The 17519-nt window shown below is 38.7% G+C and overlaps 1 protein-coding gene and 1 pseudogene across 14 annotated transcripts in view; both read left to right on the forward strand.

Moving 5' to 3' along the window:
- MLLT10 (MLLT10 histone lysine methyltransferase DOT1L cofactor) overlaps positions 1-17519 on the forward strand; it is a 236313-nt gene that overhangs the window by 93387 nt on the left and 125407 nt on the right. For 12 of the 14 annotated variants that reach the window (XM_032349580.1, XM_032349576.1, XM_032349581.1 and 9 more), the window contains one exon: positions 17198-17301. The exons of 1 other annotated variant lie outside the window; for it this stretch is intronic. In XM_032349580.1, coding sequence (XP_032205471.1) covers positions 17198-17301 — 104 coding nt within the window. Of the gene's footprint in view, positions 1-4524; positions 4569-17197; positions 17302-17519 lie in introns of those variants that run through there. One more of the 14 variants, XM_032349588.1, reaches the window with a different exon arrangement.
- LOC116594321 lies at positions 10886-12352 on the forward strand (annotated as a pseudogene).

Here is a 17519-nt window from a genome sequence, read left to right on the forward strand (position 1 = left end):
AGCCGAGTTTGAATGTGATATGCAGAATGCTGAGAGAGGTCGTCAAGGACCAGATTTTCAAAGGCCACCTATATCATGTTAAGGATTTAAAATTTTATTTCTGTTGAAAGGTTTTTATATTTATGTGGAAGGAGTGTGCTCAGGTCTACCTTTTTTTCTTAAAGATTTATTCATTTGAGAGAGAGTGTGGGGTGGCGAGGGAGGGGGCAGAGGGAGAGTATCTTTAGGCAGACTCCCTGCTGAGAGCAGAGCTGGATCTCTCATCCATGCGATCATTACCTGAACCAAGATCAAGAGTTGATCTGCCGGGGGTGGGGGGTGGTGGGGGGCTGGGTGGCTCAGTGGGTTAAGCCTCTGCCTTCAGCTCAGGTCATGATCTCAGGGTGCTAGGATCGTGCCCTGTATCGGGCTCTCTGCTCAGCGGGGAGCCTGCTTCCTCCTGTCTCTCTGCCTGCTGCTCTGCCTGCTTGTGATCTCTTTTCTCTCTGTCAAATAAATAAATAAAATCTTTAAAAAAAAATAAAGAGTTGATCTACCAACTCCATAGGTCTGCCATTCTAAAGGATAATGAGAGGAGGATTGGGAGAGGGAAGATGGACAAGAGTAGTTACTTAAACAACTGTTTAGGGTTTTGCAGTGTTCCAGAGATAATAATGAGGGTCTGAAATAGAGTAGTATTAGGAATAAAGGAACACATATTTAGTAATAAAAGAGTTTCGATTGACCAGGTATGGTGATTAGTGTGACACACAGGATGAGGGAGGAAGAAAAATGAGAATCACTTTTCAGCCTCGAGAAGGTAAGTACTGGGCACATCATCATCACCTGAGATAGAGTATATGTAGAGTCATCAAGTTAATTGACTGATTTCTTAGAACAAAGACATTAAGCTTTAAATTCTTGGCATATGTTGATGGGACTTACTACCTTGTTTGTAATACAGATCTTGTGTCTGCAAGTTGTTGCCAGCATGTATTAGCATATGATGATAAGACCCCAAGATAAAATTCACATTTCCGCTGAAGCATTGAATGTTTGCTTTTGTATATGTCTAATATATGTTTGTTTTGCTTGGCACTTTATCCTAGTTACTCAGATGAACACTTAGATTCCTTTTTTTTTCTAGACAGTTGAATCATTTGGAAAAGGAAAACGGTCTTGCAACTGTTTTTTTAAAAATTTTTAATTTTTATTAACATATAATGTATTATTAGCCCCAGGGGTACAGGTCTGTGAATCTCCAGGTTTACACACTTCACAGCACTCACCATAGCACATACCCTCTCACATACCTTCCCCAATGTCCACAACCCAACCACCCTCTCCCTCCTCCACTCCCCTCGGCAACCCTCAGTTTGTTTTGTGAGATTAAGAGTCTCTTACGGTTTGTCTCCCTCCTGATCCCATCTTGTTTTATTTTTCCTTCCCTATCCCCCAGACTCCTCACTTTCCTCTCAACTTTCTCATATTAGGGAGATCATATGATAATTGTCTTTCTCTGATTGACTTATTTTGCTCAACATATACCCTCTAGTTCCCGCCACGTCATTGCAAATGGCAAGATTTCAGTTATTTTTATGGCTGCATAGTATTCCATTGTGTGTGTGTGTGTGCACATCTTCTTTATCCATTCATCTTTCTTTTCTATAGAAAAATCTTTTGCCCTTTTTTGTACCTCAGCTGATTCTCACTTTCCTTTTTTTTTTTTTAATGATTTTATTTATTTTATTTGACAGACAGAGATTACAAGTAGGCAGAGAGGCAGGCAGAGAGAGAGAGGAGAAAGCAGCCTCCCCGCTGAGCAGAGAGCCCGATGCGGGGCTCAGTCCCAGGGCCCTGGGATCATGACCTGAGCCGAAGGCAGAGGCTTAACCCACTGAGCCACCCAGGCGCCCCTGATTCTCACTTTCCTTGTTCGGCTTTTCTCTGTTGTGTTAGCATCCCTCCTCTACCTGCCAGTACATACGTGTATACATACTCTGTTCTGTTTGGCATTGTTTCTCTTTTTCTAGGGAATAGCAAATTATTTTTCTTTGTATTTGTTTTCTGTATATTTTGTGCTTCTGTGTTCAGCTTTACTTCTAATTGCCTTCTCTCAACTCTAAGATGCAGAGGCAATTTTATTAAATAGGGTTTACTGAGGAATGTGGAAGAATGTTAGTATAATTTCTTTTATGTTACTTCTTTTTTCCTCTTTCTTTTAAAGGCAGCAGTCCAGTCTAAACTGGAAATGCCAGTACGCAATAGTTAACTTTAAGTTGTTTATGGGAGCAAACTTAATCTCACTAACATACATATTGCCAGTTATCAGTTTTTTCATGTTTGTTTGATGTCTTGGGCACTCCCTAGATGATAGATGTTAATATGTTATAATTAAGAGTTAAGATTTTATTAGAGTCTGTACTTAAAGGGAGAATACCAGGCAATATTTTAAGACAAGGCAAGTCGTATTTGACAAATTTGGTTTATCCATGGAGAAAAATACTATAATGGGGTTAGAGTTAAGCCCAAAGACTTTATCCTAGTCAGAAATTAAATTACTGAAACTAGCTAAAGTACAATTAGGGTTGGCTGAAAGGCAGCAATAGGCAGTTTAACTACATACATGGGGAGTTGGACCTGAAACTAGAAAGTCACAGTACTGTGGGTTCTACAGTCTTTTTTCTCTCTATGGTCTCTTCTTCTTTTCACATAATTTGTAATTCTGCTTCTCATTTTATCTGAGTTCTCTATAAGTAACTTGACTCAGTGTCCAAGATCTAAATTTTTAACAGATCAAGTCTGGTCTAGGTACCTGGGCTTCAAAGCCATTTTCACCTAGCAAAGCATGGGTACCTAGTTACCACTGCACCATTAGAAATTGAGCGTAGATATGGACAATCGTACAGAAGAGGTAGGAGTTATTTAGGTGCTCTTCCTTACCTTCTGTCTCATAAATCTCCATTTAAACTACGTAAAAGCCTATAAACTGTTCCTGATGTAGATATGCCAAATTGTATATGGTAATTCCTTAGTTTTTATAAAATAGTATAGTGTTCTGCATAAACTTTTTGAGAATTTCTGTCTTTTTAAAAAATAATTCACAAACGAGTTTTTGGCCAGCTTTTAAAAGAAGTGATTTAAGGGGTGCCTGGGTGGCTTAGTCCCTTAAGCATCTAACTCTTGATTTTGACCCAAGTCAAGAGATCAAGCTCTGTATCTGGTTCCGCATTCAGCAGGAAGTCTTCTTGAGAGTCTCTTCCTCTGGGCCCCCCTTCCCCATCTCTCTAGTGCCCATACACTCTCTCTCTCTGAAATGAATAAATAAGTCTTTAAAAAAAAAAAAGTGATTTAAGATTAGTTGATGACTTTTTATAAAAGACAGAGCCAGGGATTAATTGTATGTTGGGACTTTCTTTTTATATAAAACTGATGTGTTGAATTAGGGCTAAACTCTTGGTATATGTTATTACAGTATGGAGTCATGATGAATAAAATTGAGTAAACTGGTCTGTTTGAGTTGTTTGATTTTAAAGCAGTAAGTCTTAGCAAAGTGTATAAGGTGTCCAGGAAGACAGTGTACTTTGAAGGCATGTCACATTTTTCCAAACTAGTGTTTCTTTACTTTTTTGGCATCTTCAAGATTCTGATAAAAACCTAAGGATTTTTTCTACAGAATAATATACACCTGAAACATAACACAATATTTTACATATACTTTCTGGAAGATTATAAGAATACTCCTTGATACATCCTCAATGAGGATTACTGAATTTTAGATTACATCAGATAATAAATAAGTAGTTTAATACTTGATGTATTTAAAATAATACATTTAATTATCATTTAAAAAAAGATTTATTCATTTTAGAGAGAGAGTGTGCTCATAATCGGGGAGGAATGAGATGGGGAGAGAGAATCTCAAGCAGAGTGGAGCACGGAGCATGGAGCCTGTTGTGCAGTTCTGTCCTGAAAATGATACATTTTAAATTTAATGTATAAACATTTTTAATATTTGGCATTTTAAAAATCTGCAAGTAGGAGTTATAATAATGACAAATACACAGATTTTATTCCTGGCTCTTTACTTTGGATGACTCTAAGTCTAATGTTTATGTCATTATTATTCCCATATTACTGAGGTATTTTTCTTTTATAAATTAAAGCATGACAGGAATCTTGCTTCACTATGTCCTTTATTCTGTGTTTTGGATCATTTCTTTTGGCTAGAACTGTAGAGTTAGAATTATTGTGTTCTAGACTATACTGTTTCTAAAGTTCTGATAAGATTGCCTGATTGCTTTCCAAATTTATATAGCTAATAATTTATGAAAATGCCATTTTTACTACACCATTGTCTGTATTGGTTTTTAATCATTTTTTTGAAAGATTTATTTATTTATTTGACAGAGAGAGAGAGAGAGAGCACGTGCATGCGGGGGTGGGGGACAGAGGGAGAGAATCTTCAAGCGGATTGTGCACTGAATGCGGAGCCTGAGGTAGGGCTCAGTCCCACGACTTAAGAGATCATGACCTGAGCTGAAACCAAGAGTCAGTGGCTCAACCAGCTGAACCACCCAGGCACCCAGGTTTTTATCAGTTTTAATATTTGTTAATTTGATAATTAAAAATGATGTCCAGTTATTTTAATTTTTGTTTTATTAGTTGTCAGGTCATCAGAATAATCTTTTTGTTTCTTTTAAAAAATTTTTTTTATTTATTTTTAAAAATTATTAACATATAATGTATTTGTTTCAGTGGTATAGGTCTGTGATTGATCAGTCTTACACAACACACAGCCCTTATGACAGCACATACCTCCCCAGTGTCCATAACCCAGCCATCCCATTCCCCCCACATCCCTCCACTCCAGCAACCCTCAATTTGTTTCCTGAGATTGAGAGTGTCTTACAGTTTGTCTCCCTCTCTGGTTTTGTCTTGTTTCATCTTTTCATCTCTTCCCCTATGATTCTCTGCCCTGTTTCTCAAATTCCACATATCAGTGAGATCATATGATAATTGTCTTTCTCTGATTGGCTTATTTTGCTTAGCGTAATACCCTCTAGTTCTATCCATGTCTTTGCAAATGGCAAGGTCTCATTTTTTGATGGATGCATAATATTCCATTGTGTGTGTGTGTGTGTGTGTGTGTGTACACACATACATACATATACACATCTTCTTTATCCATTCATCTGTTGATGGATATTTAAGCTCTTTCTATAGTTTGGCTATTGTGGACATTGCTGCTATAAATACTGGGGTGTGTGTGCCGTTTTGGATCACTACATTTGCATTTTTGGGGTAAATACCCAGTAGCACAGTTGCTGGGCTATAGGGTAACTCTATTTTCAGCTTTGCGAGGAACCTTCATACTGTTTCCAGAGTGGCTGCACCAGCCAACAGTGTAGGACGGTTCCCCTTTCTCCTCATCCTTGCCAACATCTGTCGTTTCCTGACCTGTTAATTTTAGCCATTCTGACAAGTGTGAGCTGGTATCTCATTGTGCTTTTGATATGTATTTCCCTGATGCCCAGTGATGTTGAGCAGTTTTTCATGTGTCTGTTGGCCATGTGGATGTCTTCTTTGCAAAAATGTCTGTTCAGGTCTTCTGTCCTTTTCTTGATTGGATTATTTGTTCCTTGGGTATTGAGTTTGATGAGTTGGGTGTAGATTTTGGATATTTTATCTGCTATGTCCTTTATCTGATATGTCCTTTGCAAATAATCTTCCCTTCTGTGGGTTATCTTTTGGTTTTGTTAACTGTTTCCTTTGCTGTGCAAAAGCTTTTTATCTTGATGAAGTCCCAATAGTTCCTTTTTTTTTTTTTTTTCAAAGATTTTTATTTATTTATTTGACAGAGAGAGAGAGAGAGAGAGAGAGCAAGCGAGCACAAGTAGGCAGAGCGGCAAGCAGAGAGAGGAAGAAGGAGGCCCTCCACTGTGCAGAGGGCCTGATGTGGGACTCGATCCCAGGACCCTGGGATCATGACCTGAGCCAGAGGGAGCCGCTTAACCGACTGAGCCACCCAGGCGCCCCCCAATAGTTCATTTTTGCCTTTGCTTCTCTTGCTTTGGCAATGTGTCCAGGAAGAAGCTGCTGTGGCTGAGATGGAAGAGGTTGCTGCCAGTGTTCTCCTTCTCTTTTAAACTGTTAGGTTTTCTAAAAGTTAAGAGCTCTTTAAATAATGATACCAAAGTTCTGTTTGAATATACCGCAGGGACTTTTTCAGTTTGTCTTTTCGTATTGGTGACATAAGAAAATATTTATAAACACACAGACTTCACAGTTTTTTGGGGAGTGTGTGGCAAGATACAGGGTGATTAAAAAATTGAGTCTTTGAAAAGTAAATAGGTTATATAGGATTACAGTTGCTCTTTGAATAGTATAGGTATGAACCATGTGGGGTCCACTTACAAGCAGATTTTTTCTGCTAAGTACAGTATTTTCTTTGATGATATTTTTAAATGACATTTTTTCATCTAGTTTATAGTATATAATACATATAACATGCAAAATATGTGTTAAGGCCTCTGGTAAACAGTAGGCTGTTAGTTAAGTTTTTGGGGAGTCAAAAGTTATACCTGGCTTTTATTTTTTTAAAAAGTTATTTATTTATTTGAGAGAAAGAGAGTGCACGGGTGCCCTTGTACATGAGACCATATGCTCATGAATGGGGGAGGGGCAGAGGTTGAAGGAGACAAGCAGACTCCCCCTCTGAGCAGGGATCCTGATGCAGGCCTGGAACTTATGACACTGAGATCATGACCTGAGCCTACATCAAGAGTCAGCCACTCGGGGGCTCAGTGGGTTAAAGCCTCTGCCGTCGGCTCAGGTCCTGATCTCAGGGTCCTGGGCTCCAGCCTCGCATTCGACTCTCTGCTCAGCAGGGAGCCTGCTTCTTCCCCTCTCTCTGCCTCCCTCTCTATGTACTTGTGATCTGCCTATCAAATAAATAAAATCTTAAAAAAAAAAAAAAAAAAAAAGGAGTCAGCCACTCAGCTGAGCCACCCAGGCACTCCTGCACCAGATTTTCAACTACATGGGGGATGGAGACTTCTAACCTGCATGTTCAGGGGGCAACTGTTTATAGTATGCACCAAATTATAGTATTGCTCTTTTTTTCTGTACTTGTAATGCTAAGATCATTTTTTTCTCAAGATTTTCACAAGCAGGCAGAGGGAGAGAGAGATGTGGACTCCCCATTGAATGGGGAGCCTGACATGGGGCTTGATCCCAGGACCCCAGGATCATGATCTGAGCTGAAGGCAGCTGCTTAACTGACTAAGCCACCCAGCCATGCCAAGATCATTCTTATGTATACACAGAGCTCTGTACATATGCGCAGAGCAGTTGCATAGTACTAAGGAAGTTATACATCACAGTCACAAAATCTTTCAGCAAGTTTCAGAAAATTAACAGAGTGATAGCTATTACCCTTATTCTGGCTCTTTCTTCACAGGTGGCTAAAGTCTGTTATTTTCTGCATGCTGTAAGTGAGACATCTAAGGCAAAATACAACTTCTCTTGCAGTATTCCAAGTCACATGGAAAATGAAAATGACTTTGTTCATTGTCAGATACTATCTTTTAAGAGGGAAAGTCCATTTGCCATAATGGCTATATCTGTAGCACTTTTAGTGTAAAATCTGTAATGTTAAAATTAAACATGTAAGGATTGTAAGAAGTGAATGTCTTCTGTGCAAGAGTACACACATGGTCCATTCTTTTTTTGTGTGTTAAGAAAATAGCAGTTGAATTGCATATCTGGATATGTTGACAGAATGGTCTTTTCCACTGCTATGGGAAGACTCTGACAATAAACTATAGAGGTTAGGTCTCTGCCTTCATCGATCCAGTAGCATGGAGCTTTCTTCATGGTTATCTTCCATGCTACTGGTTTAGGCATTCTGTTCTGTGAAAAATTTTTTTTTCTTAGGCCAAATTATACTGAATGCAAGTCAGTTTATTAACTTCTTAGAAAGGAAATGGCAAGGTTACAAATAGAACATGCAGGTTCAGAGAGAGGGTATGGAAATTGGGAGGTTATATAGGCTGGGAAACAGAGTACATTAGTATTTTAAAAGAGAAACTTTTAAGTTTTATTTTACAAGGTTGTATAAATAAGTCTGTATTTGTAATTACAAGGAGTAATAAGATGATCAGAGGTGCCAGGTATGAGAAAAAGTGATAAGGATACATTTTGGGTCTGAAATTGGAATAATGAGATTTCATCACCCAACTAATGTTCAGCAGCACCAGGTAATAGAAAATCATGAAATAGTTTCAAGTAGAAGTAAAGCTGCTAGCAGTAATTTCTAATTTTGATCAGGTTACTATTGCTGATAGGGATTTTTCTCAAGGTACAAAGTTGTAGAATGGAGTTTGCTATTTTTAAAATCCATTATGGTCTAATTTTTCTCTTTGAAAGTTCAAAGCATTGGCCTGCTCTGAAACAGTGACCACCCAAATTCCTAGTTAACACAGCGTGTGACTTTTTTTTTTTTTTTAAGGGGATAAGACAGGTACTTTTGTATCTACCATCTCTTTTTCTACAAGGTTGAGGTAACAAAGGAATGCATCGTAGCTGCAAAAAAGTCGGGTTTGAAGTAGGCTACTGGATTGGTGTGCTCTATGACAGTGGGGGCATATAATATAGATCTTTATAAGAGTATAGAAATAACTTTGATGCTTCCTTTACAAATTAGTTTTACTTTTTTGATGGTGTTGAATACTTTGTGTGTCACCTCATTTCTGTTGGGTTTTCTTCATATGAACATTCAGTTGGGAGTTTTACCTTTCTTCAAGCTCTTGATTGATCTCTTTTGTACCTGGTATAAAGAGCAGTTTTAGGGTTTATTTCTAATTGTATTGTTCAAATGTTTTCTAATTTTTTTACTTATGCTTTTGTGAAATTTTCATTTTTATGCTACATACTGTAAGAATATAAGTATTTGTTTTAGAAATTATCAGAAGTAAACAATAGTATAATGAAACTACTTTCCATTGCAATTCGTCACCCAACTCTAAAACATTACCAACTCATAGCCAGTTTTTCTTACAACCTCTTTATTGGTTTCCTAGAGCTGCCATAAGAAAGTACACCAAACTGAGTGGCTTAAAACAATAGAAATTTATTCTCTCATGGTTATGGAAACTGAAAGTCTGGAATTTACGTATTGGCATTGGTTCCTTCTGAGAACTGTGTGAGAGAATCTGTTCAAGACCTCTCTCCCAGCTTCTCGTGGTGGATAGCAGTTCTTGGCATTCCTTTACTTATGGATTTATCACCCCAGTCTCTGCTTTTTCACCCCAGTGTTACTCCTTTGCTTCTGTATCCTCAAGCGGCCATCTTCTTCTTATAAGAACCAGTCATGTTGAATGTTAGGGGCCTGCCCTACCCCGATGCGACCTCATCTTAACTAATTACATCTGCAGTGACCCTGTTCCCAAGTAAGACCACATTCTGACTTATTGGGGGCTATTAGGTCTCTCATACCTTTCTTGGGGGACATAATCCAGCATATAGTAATCTGTTACCCTCCCTTCATGTTCTTACCACATGCAAAATACTTTCATTTCATCCTACCATCTCCCAAAGTCTTTTTTTTTTTAAGATTTATATTTGTTTATTTATTTATTTATTAGAGAGAAGAGAGAGAGATCACAAGTAGGTGGAGAGGCAGGCAGAGAGAGGGGGAAGCAGGCTCCCTGCTGAGCAGAGAGCCTGATCCAGGACTTGATTCTAGGACCCTGAGATCATGACCTGAGCCGAAGGCTTAACCCACTGAGCTACCCAGGCACCCCACCATCTTCCAAAGTCTTAATTCATTCTAGTATCAGTGTCTGACTCCATATTGCTGCTTTTTTCCTTGCTACTGTGACCTAAACTTAGAAACTTTTGCTTAGCCCTGCATGTAGGCATGTTACAGCTAAAATTTGCCCAAACTGCTTTTTCCTTGAAATATACCTCACTCAAGGAGATAAGGAAGTATATACAGAAATAACTAGGCTATGTTTAAGGTTTACAGGAACAATATTACCAGACTTCTATACACAAAGTTCAGCTGACCAAGAACAAAGAAGTTACTTGACCTACCCTGAATGTGTACAGACATCAGTCACCTTTTGACTCCCAACTTCCCCTCATTTCTTACCCCCCCCCCACTTCCTAACATAAAAGCTTGAATCTCATGCTTGAGGAGATGGTTCTTTGGGACATAGTCCTCCATCTCTTTGCTGGCTTCCAGAATAAAATCTCTTTCCTACCCAAATATCAGCCTCTTGACTTACTGGCCTGTTGTACAGTGAACAGAACAAACTTAGGACTTGTGGGGGGAAAAAAAAGTGTTGTAAAGTGAAGAGCATGGAGAAAAATCAGCCTCTGTGGGGGCTGAACACAAACATTGTGGAAGCAAAATACCTAATACTCCAGCCCTCAACCCAAATATAAGGAAGACTGAGGGGCAAGCTACCCCAGTGGGCTTAAAGGACAGACCAGATGTGTCCAATTGAATTACAAACCTGCTTTACTTCAGTAAATCCCTTTTTCCTTCCAGCTTCTCCCTTTAAAATGGGACTGTCTATACTATATATAGCCCACCCCTGTATCTTGGAAGCAGGTAACTTTTTCTTATTTCACAGGGTCACAAATTAAAATGAATTTTGTCTCAGGATCAACCATACCCAGAGTTTCACCCTCACCTGATTTAGATGATTCAGAAGATGAGATGTGGAACTTTTGAGATTCCAATATTTATTTATTTATTAAAGATTTTCATTTATTTATTAGACAGAGAGAGAGAGAGGGAGAGACATATCACAAGTAGGCAGAGAGGCAGGCAGAGAGAGAGGGGAAAGCAGGCTCCCCGCCGAGCAGAGAGCCCAATGCGGTGCTTGATCCCAGGCCCCTGAGATCATGACCTGAGCTGAAGGCAGCGGCCTAACCCACTGAGCCACCCAGGCGCCCTCTAATAGCATTGTTAACAGGGGTAGGAATTTAGGGTTGGGAATTTTTCCTGTCCCTCGCTTAAAGTTTAAGGATAAAGATTCTTTCCTGTGTCGTCTTAAGCATGGTGGGTCTTTACCCATGCCTTGGATATGACAGGGTTTGCTTCCAGATCCCCAAATGCTTAAGGCTTTTGAAAGGAGTGTTTGGGTAGGAGGTGGGATTTCATATCTTACCATCAGTAGTACCTGATTTGGTTCATCATGCCTGCACCATCAAGGGAGATTATTTCTGAGGATTTTGTCTCCTAGCTGTCAGTCCTCCCCGTGAGCCTCTTTAAAAAGTTCATGGAGTAGAGCCTGTGAATGGGTAAGAACTCTGTCAGTGGTTCCAGTGGTTCTACACTGTCACAGCCCACAATCAGCCTTTAGCAGTGTGTTAAAATTTTAGCTAATTTCATCTTTATCTGAACATCTTTATCCTTGCTATATCATTGGTGGATATTCGGAACATCTTATATAGTTCTTAGGGATTTCAGCTAAGAAATCTTTCAGCTTTCTTAGATAGGATAGGAATTTGGCCCTTAAATCCTTTTTATACGAGACCTGTTTCTTTAACTTAAAAATTAGGTTAAGAGGGCTTTCTGTCCCCGCCTGTCGACACTGTCATGGTGGGTTTGCTGAAGAAGACCACCAGCCTTGTGGAATTGGCTGTGAAATCCACATGAGAGGCTAAGAATATTGTACACTAAGATTCTTGCTGTTCTTGAGCAAATTCCCAAAAATGCAGATGTAATAAGTATACAGAATAGATTGCAAATGAGAAGTTGAGTATGGTTGAAGTGGAATCAGATGTTAAGAAATTAGAAGATCAGCTTCAGGGTGCCCAGCTGCAAGAGGTGATTCTTTAGGCTGAAAATGAACTAAGTCTGGCAAGAAAAATAATATAATGGAAATCATGGAAGCCTTTAGTGGAATAGCCTCTGGCCAGCCAATGGAAATGGCCAGTATAATCATCATAAAATGAGTAGTGTATTGATGAAAAACTGATGTAATTATATCTTCTATAGTTAAAAAAAAAAAAATTAGGTTAAAATACAACTTTTATTTTCCCTAAGTGAAAACTCTGGCCAGGAATTTGGCTTGAGTATGGCTTTATTCACATACTTGACATTTTATTAAAACTATATCTAGTTTTGTTGTTTGGGAGCATTTTCTCAATAATCCTCAGTTATTTTACAACTTTTTCTCCTTGATCTAGTAGCTAATATTTAAAAATTACCAAATTACTTATTTCTACTTTGATTTGATGTGTCTTGGAGCTCTCTTGTTTCCTGTTTCTCTCTCAGTATATATGTATGTATACACACAGTTGTAGTTGTTTTATCTTCCTGATGGATTGATTTTTTTTATTTTTATTTTTTAAAAAGATTTTTATTTAGTTATTTGACAGAGATCACAAGTAGGCAGAGAAGCAGACAGAGAGAGGAAGGGAAGCTCCCTGCTGAGCAGAGAGCTGGATGCGGGCTGGATCCCAGGACCCTGAGATCATGACCTGAGCGGAAGGCAGAGGTTTTAACCCATTGAGCCACCCAGGCGCTCCGGATTGACCTTTTTTTAATTAAAAAATATTCCTCTTTATCTTTAATAATCTTTTTGTTTTGTTCTGTTTTGTTTTGGGAGAGACAGCATGAGTGGGGGGTAGGGAGGGACAGAAGGATAGGGAGAGAGAGACTCTTAAGCAGCCGGCCTGTATGTCCATTGCTGAGCCTGAGGTGGGGCATGATCTCATTATCCTGAGATCACAACCTCAGCCAAAATCAAGAGTTGAATGCTTAATTGACTGTGCCACTCAGGTGCCTTTCTTTAATTATGTGTTGTTTCAAGAGTCTTTTTTTTTTTTTTTTTTTTTTTAAGATGACCGACAGAAATCACAAGTAGGCAGAGAGAGAGAGGAGGAAGCAGGCTCCCCGCTCAGCAGAGAGCCCAATGCGGGGCTCGATCCCAGGACCCTGGGACCATGACCCGAGCCGAAGGCAGAGGCTTTAACCCACTGAGCCACCCAGGCGCCCCAAGAGTCTATTTTTTTAATCTGATAGAATGATAACTACTCTATGCCATCTTATGTTTGCCCTTTGCATGGTATTTCTTTTTTATATTTTTAAGGTATTTGTACTTCCATAATTAAAAAGAAATTTATTTATTTTAGAGAGAAAGCACGAGTGGAGGGGCAGAGAGAGAAAGAATCTCAAGCTGACTCCACAATGAGCATAAAGCCCGATGTGGGGCTTGATCTTATGACCCTAAGATCAGAGCTGGAGCCAAAAACAAGAGTCAGGCACTTCACTGACTGCCACCAGGCTCTCCCTTATTTGTACTTTAATTTGTACTTTCAGATCTCAAGCATGCCTTCTGTAGACAGTAAATGGAACTTTTTTTTTTTAAAGTCTACTTTATTAATCTCTTCCTTTTGCGTGTAATCACATTAAATGCTATTATTAATATGGTTGGATTTATGCCTGCTATTTTATTTTTTAAAATTTTTATTTTATTTGAGAGAGAGAGTATGAGCAGGGGGAGGGGCAGGGGGACAAGCAGACTCCCCACTGAATGCGGAGCACATGGGGCTTGTTCTCACAATCCTGAGATCATAACCTGAGTCGAAACCAAGAGTTGGATGTTTAACGGACCCTGACACCCAGGCACCCCTTGTGTTGCTTTCAAGACTTTGTTTTGTTTTTTTGTTTTTGGCTTTGATCATTTTGAGTGTGACTCTCTCAGTATTTATCAAGCTTTTTAGATACAGATTTTCATCAAATTTGGGAAGTTTTCAGCCATTATTTCTTTTAGATACAGCTTCTGTCCTTTTTTTTCCCTTCATAGTTTTGTCATTATATATATATATATATATATATATATATATATATATGTACATAATGGTGTCCAATATATTTTTGGAGACTCTGCTATAGGTAGTGTAATCTAAAGATGACTCTTCTTTGTACTGTATAATCTTTATTGATGTATTTTTTTAACTGTATTGTTTTATTTTTTTAGAGGAGGGTGGTGTAGAGAGAGAGGGAGAGAAAGAGTCTTAAGCAGGCTGCATGTGCAGCACAGAGACCGAGGCGGGGCTTGATCTCACATCCTTGAGCTCATGACCTGAGCAGAAATCAAGAGTTGGACCTCAACTCACTGAGCCTCCCAGGTGCCCCTAAAGTTTATTTATTTTTTAAGTAATCTCTGTACCCAGTGTGGGGCTCAAATTCATGATCCTAAGATGAAGAGCCTTATGCTCTCCCAACTGAGCCAGTTTATTGATCTATTTTTAAGTTTCTTAATTCTTTTTCTACTGGCAATTCAAATCTACTATTGAGCCCCTCTAGGGAATTTCGAACTCTAAAATTTACATTTCATTGAAGTCTTTGTCTTTCAAGTCCAACATCTGGACCCCTCTTCAAAGGCAATTTCTAATGTCTCTTTTTTTTTTTTTTCTTGTGTATAGGTCATACTGCCCTGTTTCTTTGCATGTCTTACAATTTTTTCTTGAAACAACTTTTTAGATAATATAGCCACTCTGGAGAAGGGTCATTCCTTTTCCTTGTGGGTCCTGTTCTTTGGTCACTTACTCATTTAATGATTTGGCTGGGCTAATTTGCTCATGTCTGTTTTCCCAAGAATGTATAGTTTGAGGTGGTGTTGCTCAAATACATACCTTAAAAACAAAACAGAACAGACCTGACTTTTAGGGCTGTCCGTAGGTCAGCATAAACCACTTTATTAGTCAAAGATTATGCTTAAGCCCCATTAGCTAGATAGATTCTCACCCTTTGCCATTTAATATGTGTGATTTAGAGATTATTTTCTAAGTAGATCTGAGTTTCTCTCTCCAGTTGTTCCTGATGCACACAGTCTTTCAGACCATCATGTATGAGTATGATTTTATTTTCAGACTGGTAGCCCTTTGAACCTTATTGGCTATGGATTTGTGTGTGGCTTTGGGAATGCTTTTAAGTCCGCCCCAAGTCCCACTTGGATTTTTCCCAGTTGGGTGCAACCTATTTGTACGTGTACATAGCCTTCTGGAATCCCCAAGGATGAATGTGAACCTGGGAGACCCCTTATTTGTTGTCTTCTTCTCATTGTCTCTGTTAATCGTCAGGTTGGTTTTGCTTGTTTCTGCTGGAAACACTCATACATGTATGTTTCTTCTAGTATCTTGGAGCTACTAGTCCTGTCTTAGTTGCTTGTCAACACCTAATTCTGTTCCAAATAAAGTTTGTCACCTCACACAGAGCTGTTGAGGTCTTTGCTCACTCCTTGCACCTTTCTGAGAACCTCTGGAACTGGGGATGGAGAAACACTCTGCTTCTCCTGAAGAGACACATGCACTTCAGCAGGGTGCTGGGAGGAGGGAAGGGTATATTATTTTAGCCCTTGGTTTTCTCAGATCATTTGTTCTACCATTGGGACTTCCATTGTATTAGCAAGCTGAGGTAGGGATGCTGTGGCCTCAGGATTCTTGGCCATTTGTTAGGATGGAATTCTACGAGTGAGAGCTAATAGCACTAAGTAGGTTGAGAGTCACTAGAGATTGGTTCTCCAAGGGTAAAAGTATAGCGTTAGGCTAAGAGCTGGGGAAGAGGGAGCCTTTTTAAACCACATCCATTCAGAGGGTAATTTCCATCACACGAAGCTGTATGTGTGGTGGGGTGTGATAGGAGCAGATTATAACTCAAGTTCCACAGACTCTCACTGTTCTTACTGAGATTTAGTAGATTCATTGAATAAAATTTCTACTGTTTGATGCATGTTTTTAGGATAATTTTTAGAGATTTTTTTTTTTTTTCAATCCATGAAGTGGTTAATTCACTGGGGAGAGGATCCATGAGGGAGCTCTTCACTCTGCCATTCCAGAAGTCTAGAAGTCCTACTTCCCCTTTCTTTTTAATATCATCAAAATTTTTAGTTTTATTGAATGGTCAAATGGTGGTGTCTTTTCACTGCTTTGGAAGTTACTGAGAGATCCTTTAAAGACCCTTGCATATTTTCCCTAAATTTTGTTATATAAAATGTTATTGTTTCAGTCTCCTCTGCCTTTTCTTTTTTTAATATTCTTGATCATATGTGGTTTAAAAAATGTATGTTACATTCTTCCATTATAATTGTTTGGTACTTTTCTTTGTGTAATTTGAATGGGTAGGGATGCTCTTATTCAGTGTATCTGGGTTGGTTTTGTTGTAACTTGGGATTTTGCTTGTTAGAGGTATAAAATAATTTTTGTAATTTAGTTCACTCTGAGTCCTTGTTTTTCAACAAAGGAGTTCTAATTAATTTACCTGACTTGATACAAGGCTTTTTTTTGAGAACTGTGTTCTTGTAAATATTGTTGAGTGGTATTTGGCACCACAGTGCATAGTAGGGGGAACCTCTCTAGGTTTAAAAATACATGTGGTCCTATTGAAGTTGGCTGGATTATACCTCATTAGTGTGCAGAAAGAAGTTGGTTTCATTTTAGAAGTGTATCACCTGATTTTATGTAGACCTTTATTTTTGTATACTCAACTTCTAGTCAGCTGATAATTTTATCATCTATTTTCACCTAGGAAAAGGACCAGATGTCAGTCAATGTTTCTGGGAGTGTTCATTGGCCAATTCCTCCAGAGACATCTTTGACCTCCTTAGCTCAAGTGTCTTTCTCCAAAAAAAAAAAAAATGTCTTTCTCTAAGGTTCAGTATGTCAGGTTGGCAGGCTGAATGACAGCACATGTGGGATTCTTGTGAACGGTTGAAATGGCCTAAATTTTGTTGGGTCGCTTAGGACCATCCTTCATCTCTTAGGTCCCAACTCCCTCTGTTAACCTCTCTTAGGTATGCTTTCTTCCAGCAGAAACGAAAGACAAACCTCTTTTCACACCCTCGTTACAGAAATCATTTGAATATTGGTGAGGAAGTTTTAAGACCAAGGTGTTGTAGGCTGTGTCCTGGCCCCTGACCTCATTGCCTGTGAAGATTCTTCCTTTCATGTATGGTGTTTGAGCCTGAGGAAGACTGAGCCTTTGTGAGACCCTACTGGGTCTCTCTCCATGTCCTTGTTTATGTTTTTATATGTGTAAAACTTAGATTACTGTCAGAAAAAATGAATTCATATTTTGAAGTAAAGCAGATTAGATAGTAAACCCAATCTTGATTTCTGAAGATGATTGTAAAATTCATATCTATAAAGCACTTTAAGGTTTTTGCTTGATTTTGTTTATTTTCTCTATACTAAGACTTGCTACATTTGTGATGAACAAGGAAGAGAAAGCAAAGCAGCCACTGGTGCTTGCATGACCTGTAATAAACACGGATGTCGACAGGCTTTCCATGTGACATGGTAAGTATGTTTCTGTCATTGTGCAGAACTGAAATTCTTGTACTTTGTACAAGAGAATACGTTGTAAGTTAAAGGTTAAGGTATCCAGATATTTACAGTAAATTCTATTGAGATAGTTTCTATGTTTAGATATAATAACGATGATTCTAGTAATTGAATTTACCAGAGTTAATTTTGAATAGGCAGACTCTGGTTCTCATGTTTTATTTAGTTTCATT

Source organism: Mustela erminea, chromosome 6 (genome assembly GCF_009829155.1).
Source record: "Mustela erminea isolate mMusErm1 chromosome 6, mMusErm1.Pri, whole genome shotgun sequence".
NCBI classification, from domain to species: domain Eukaryota; kingdom Metazoa; phylum Chordata; class Mammalia; order Carnivora; family Mustelidae; genus Mustela; species Mustela erminea.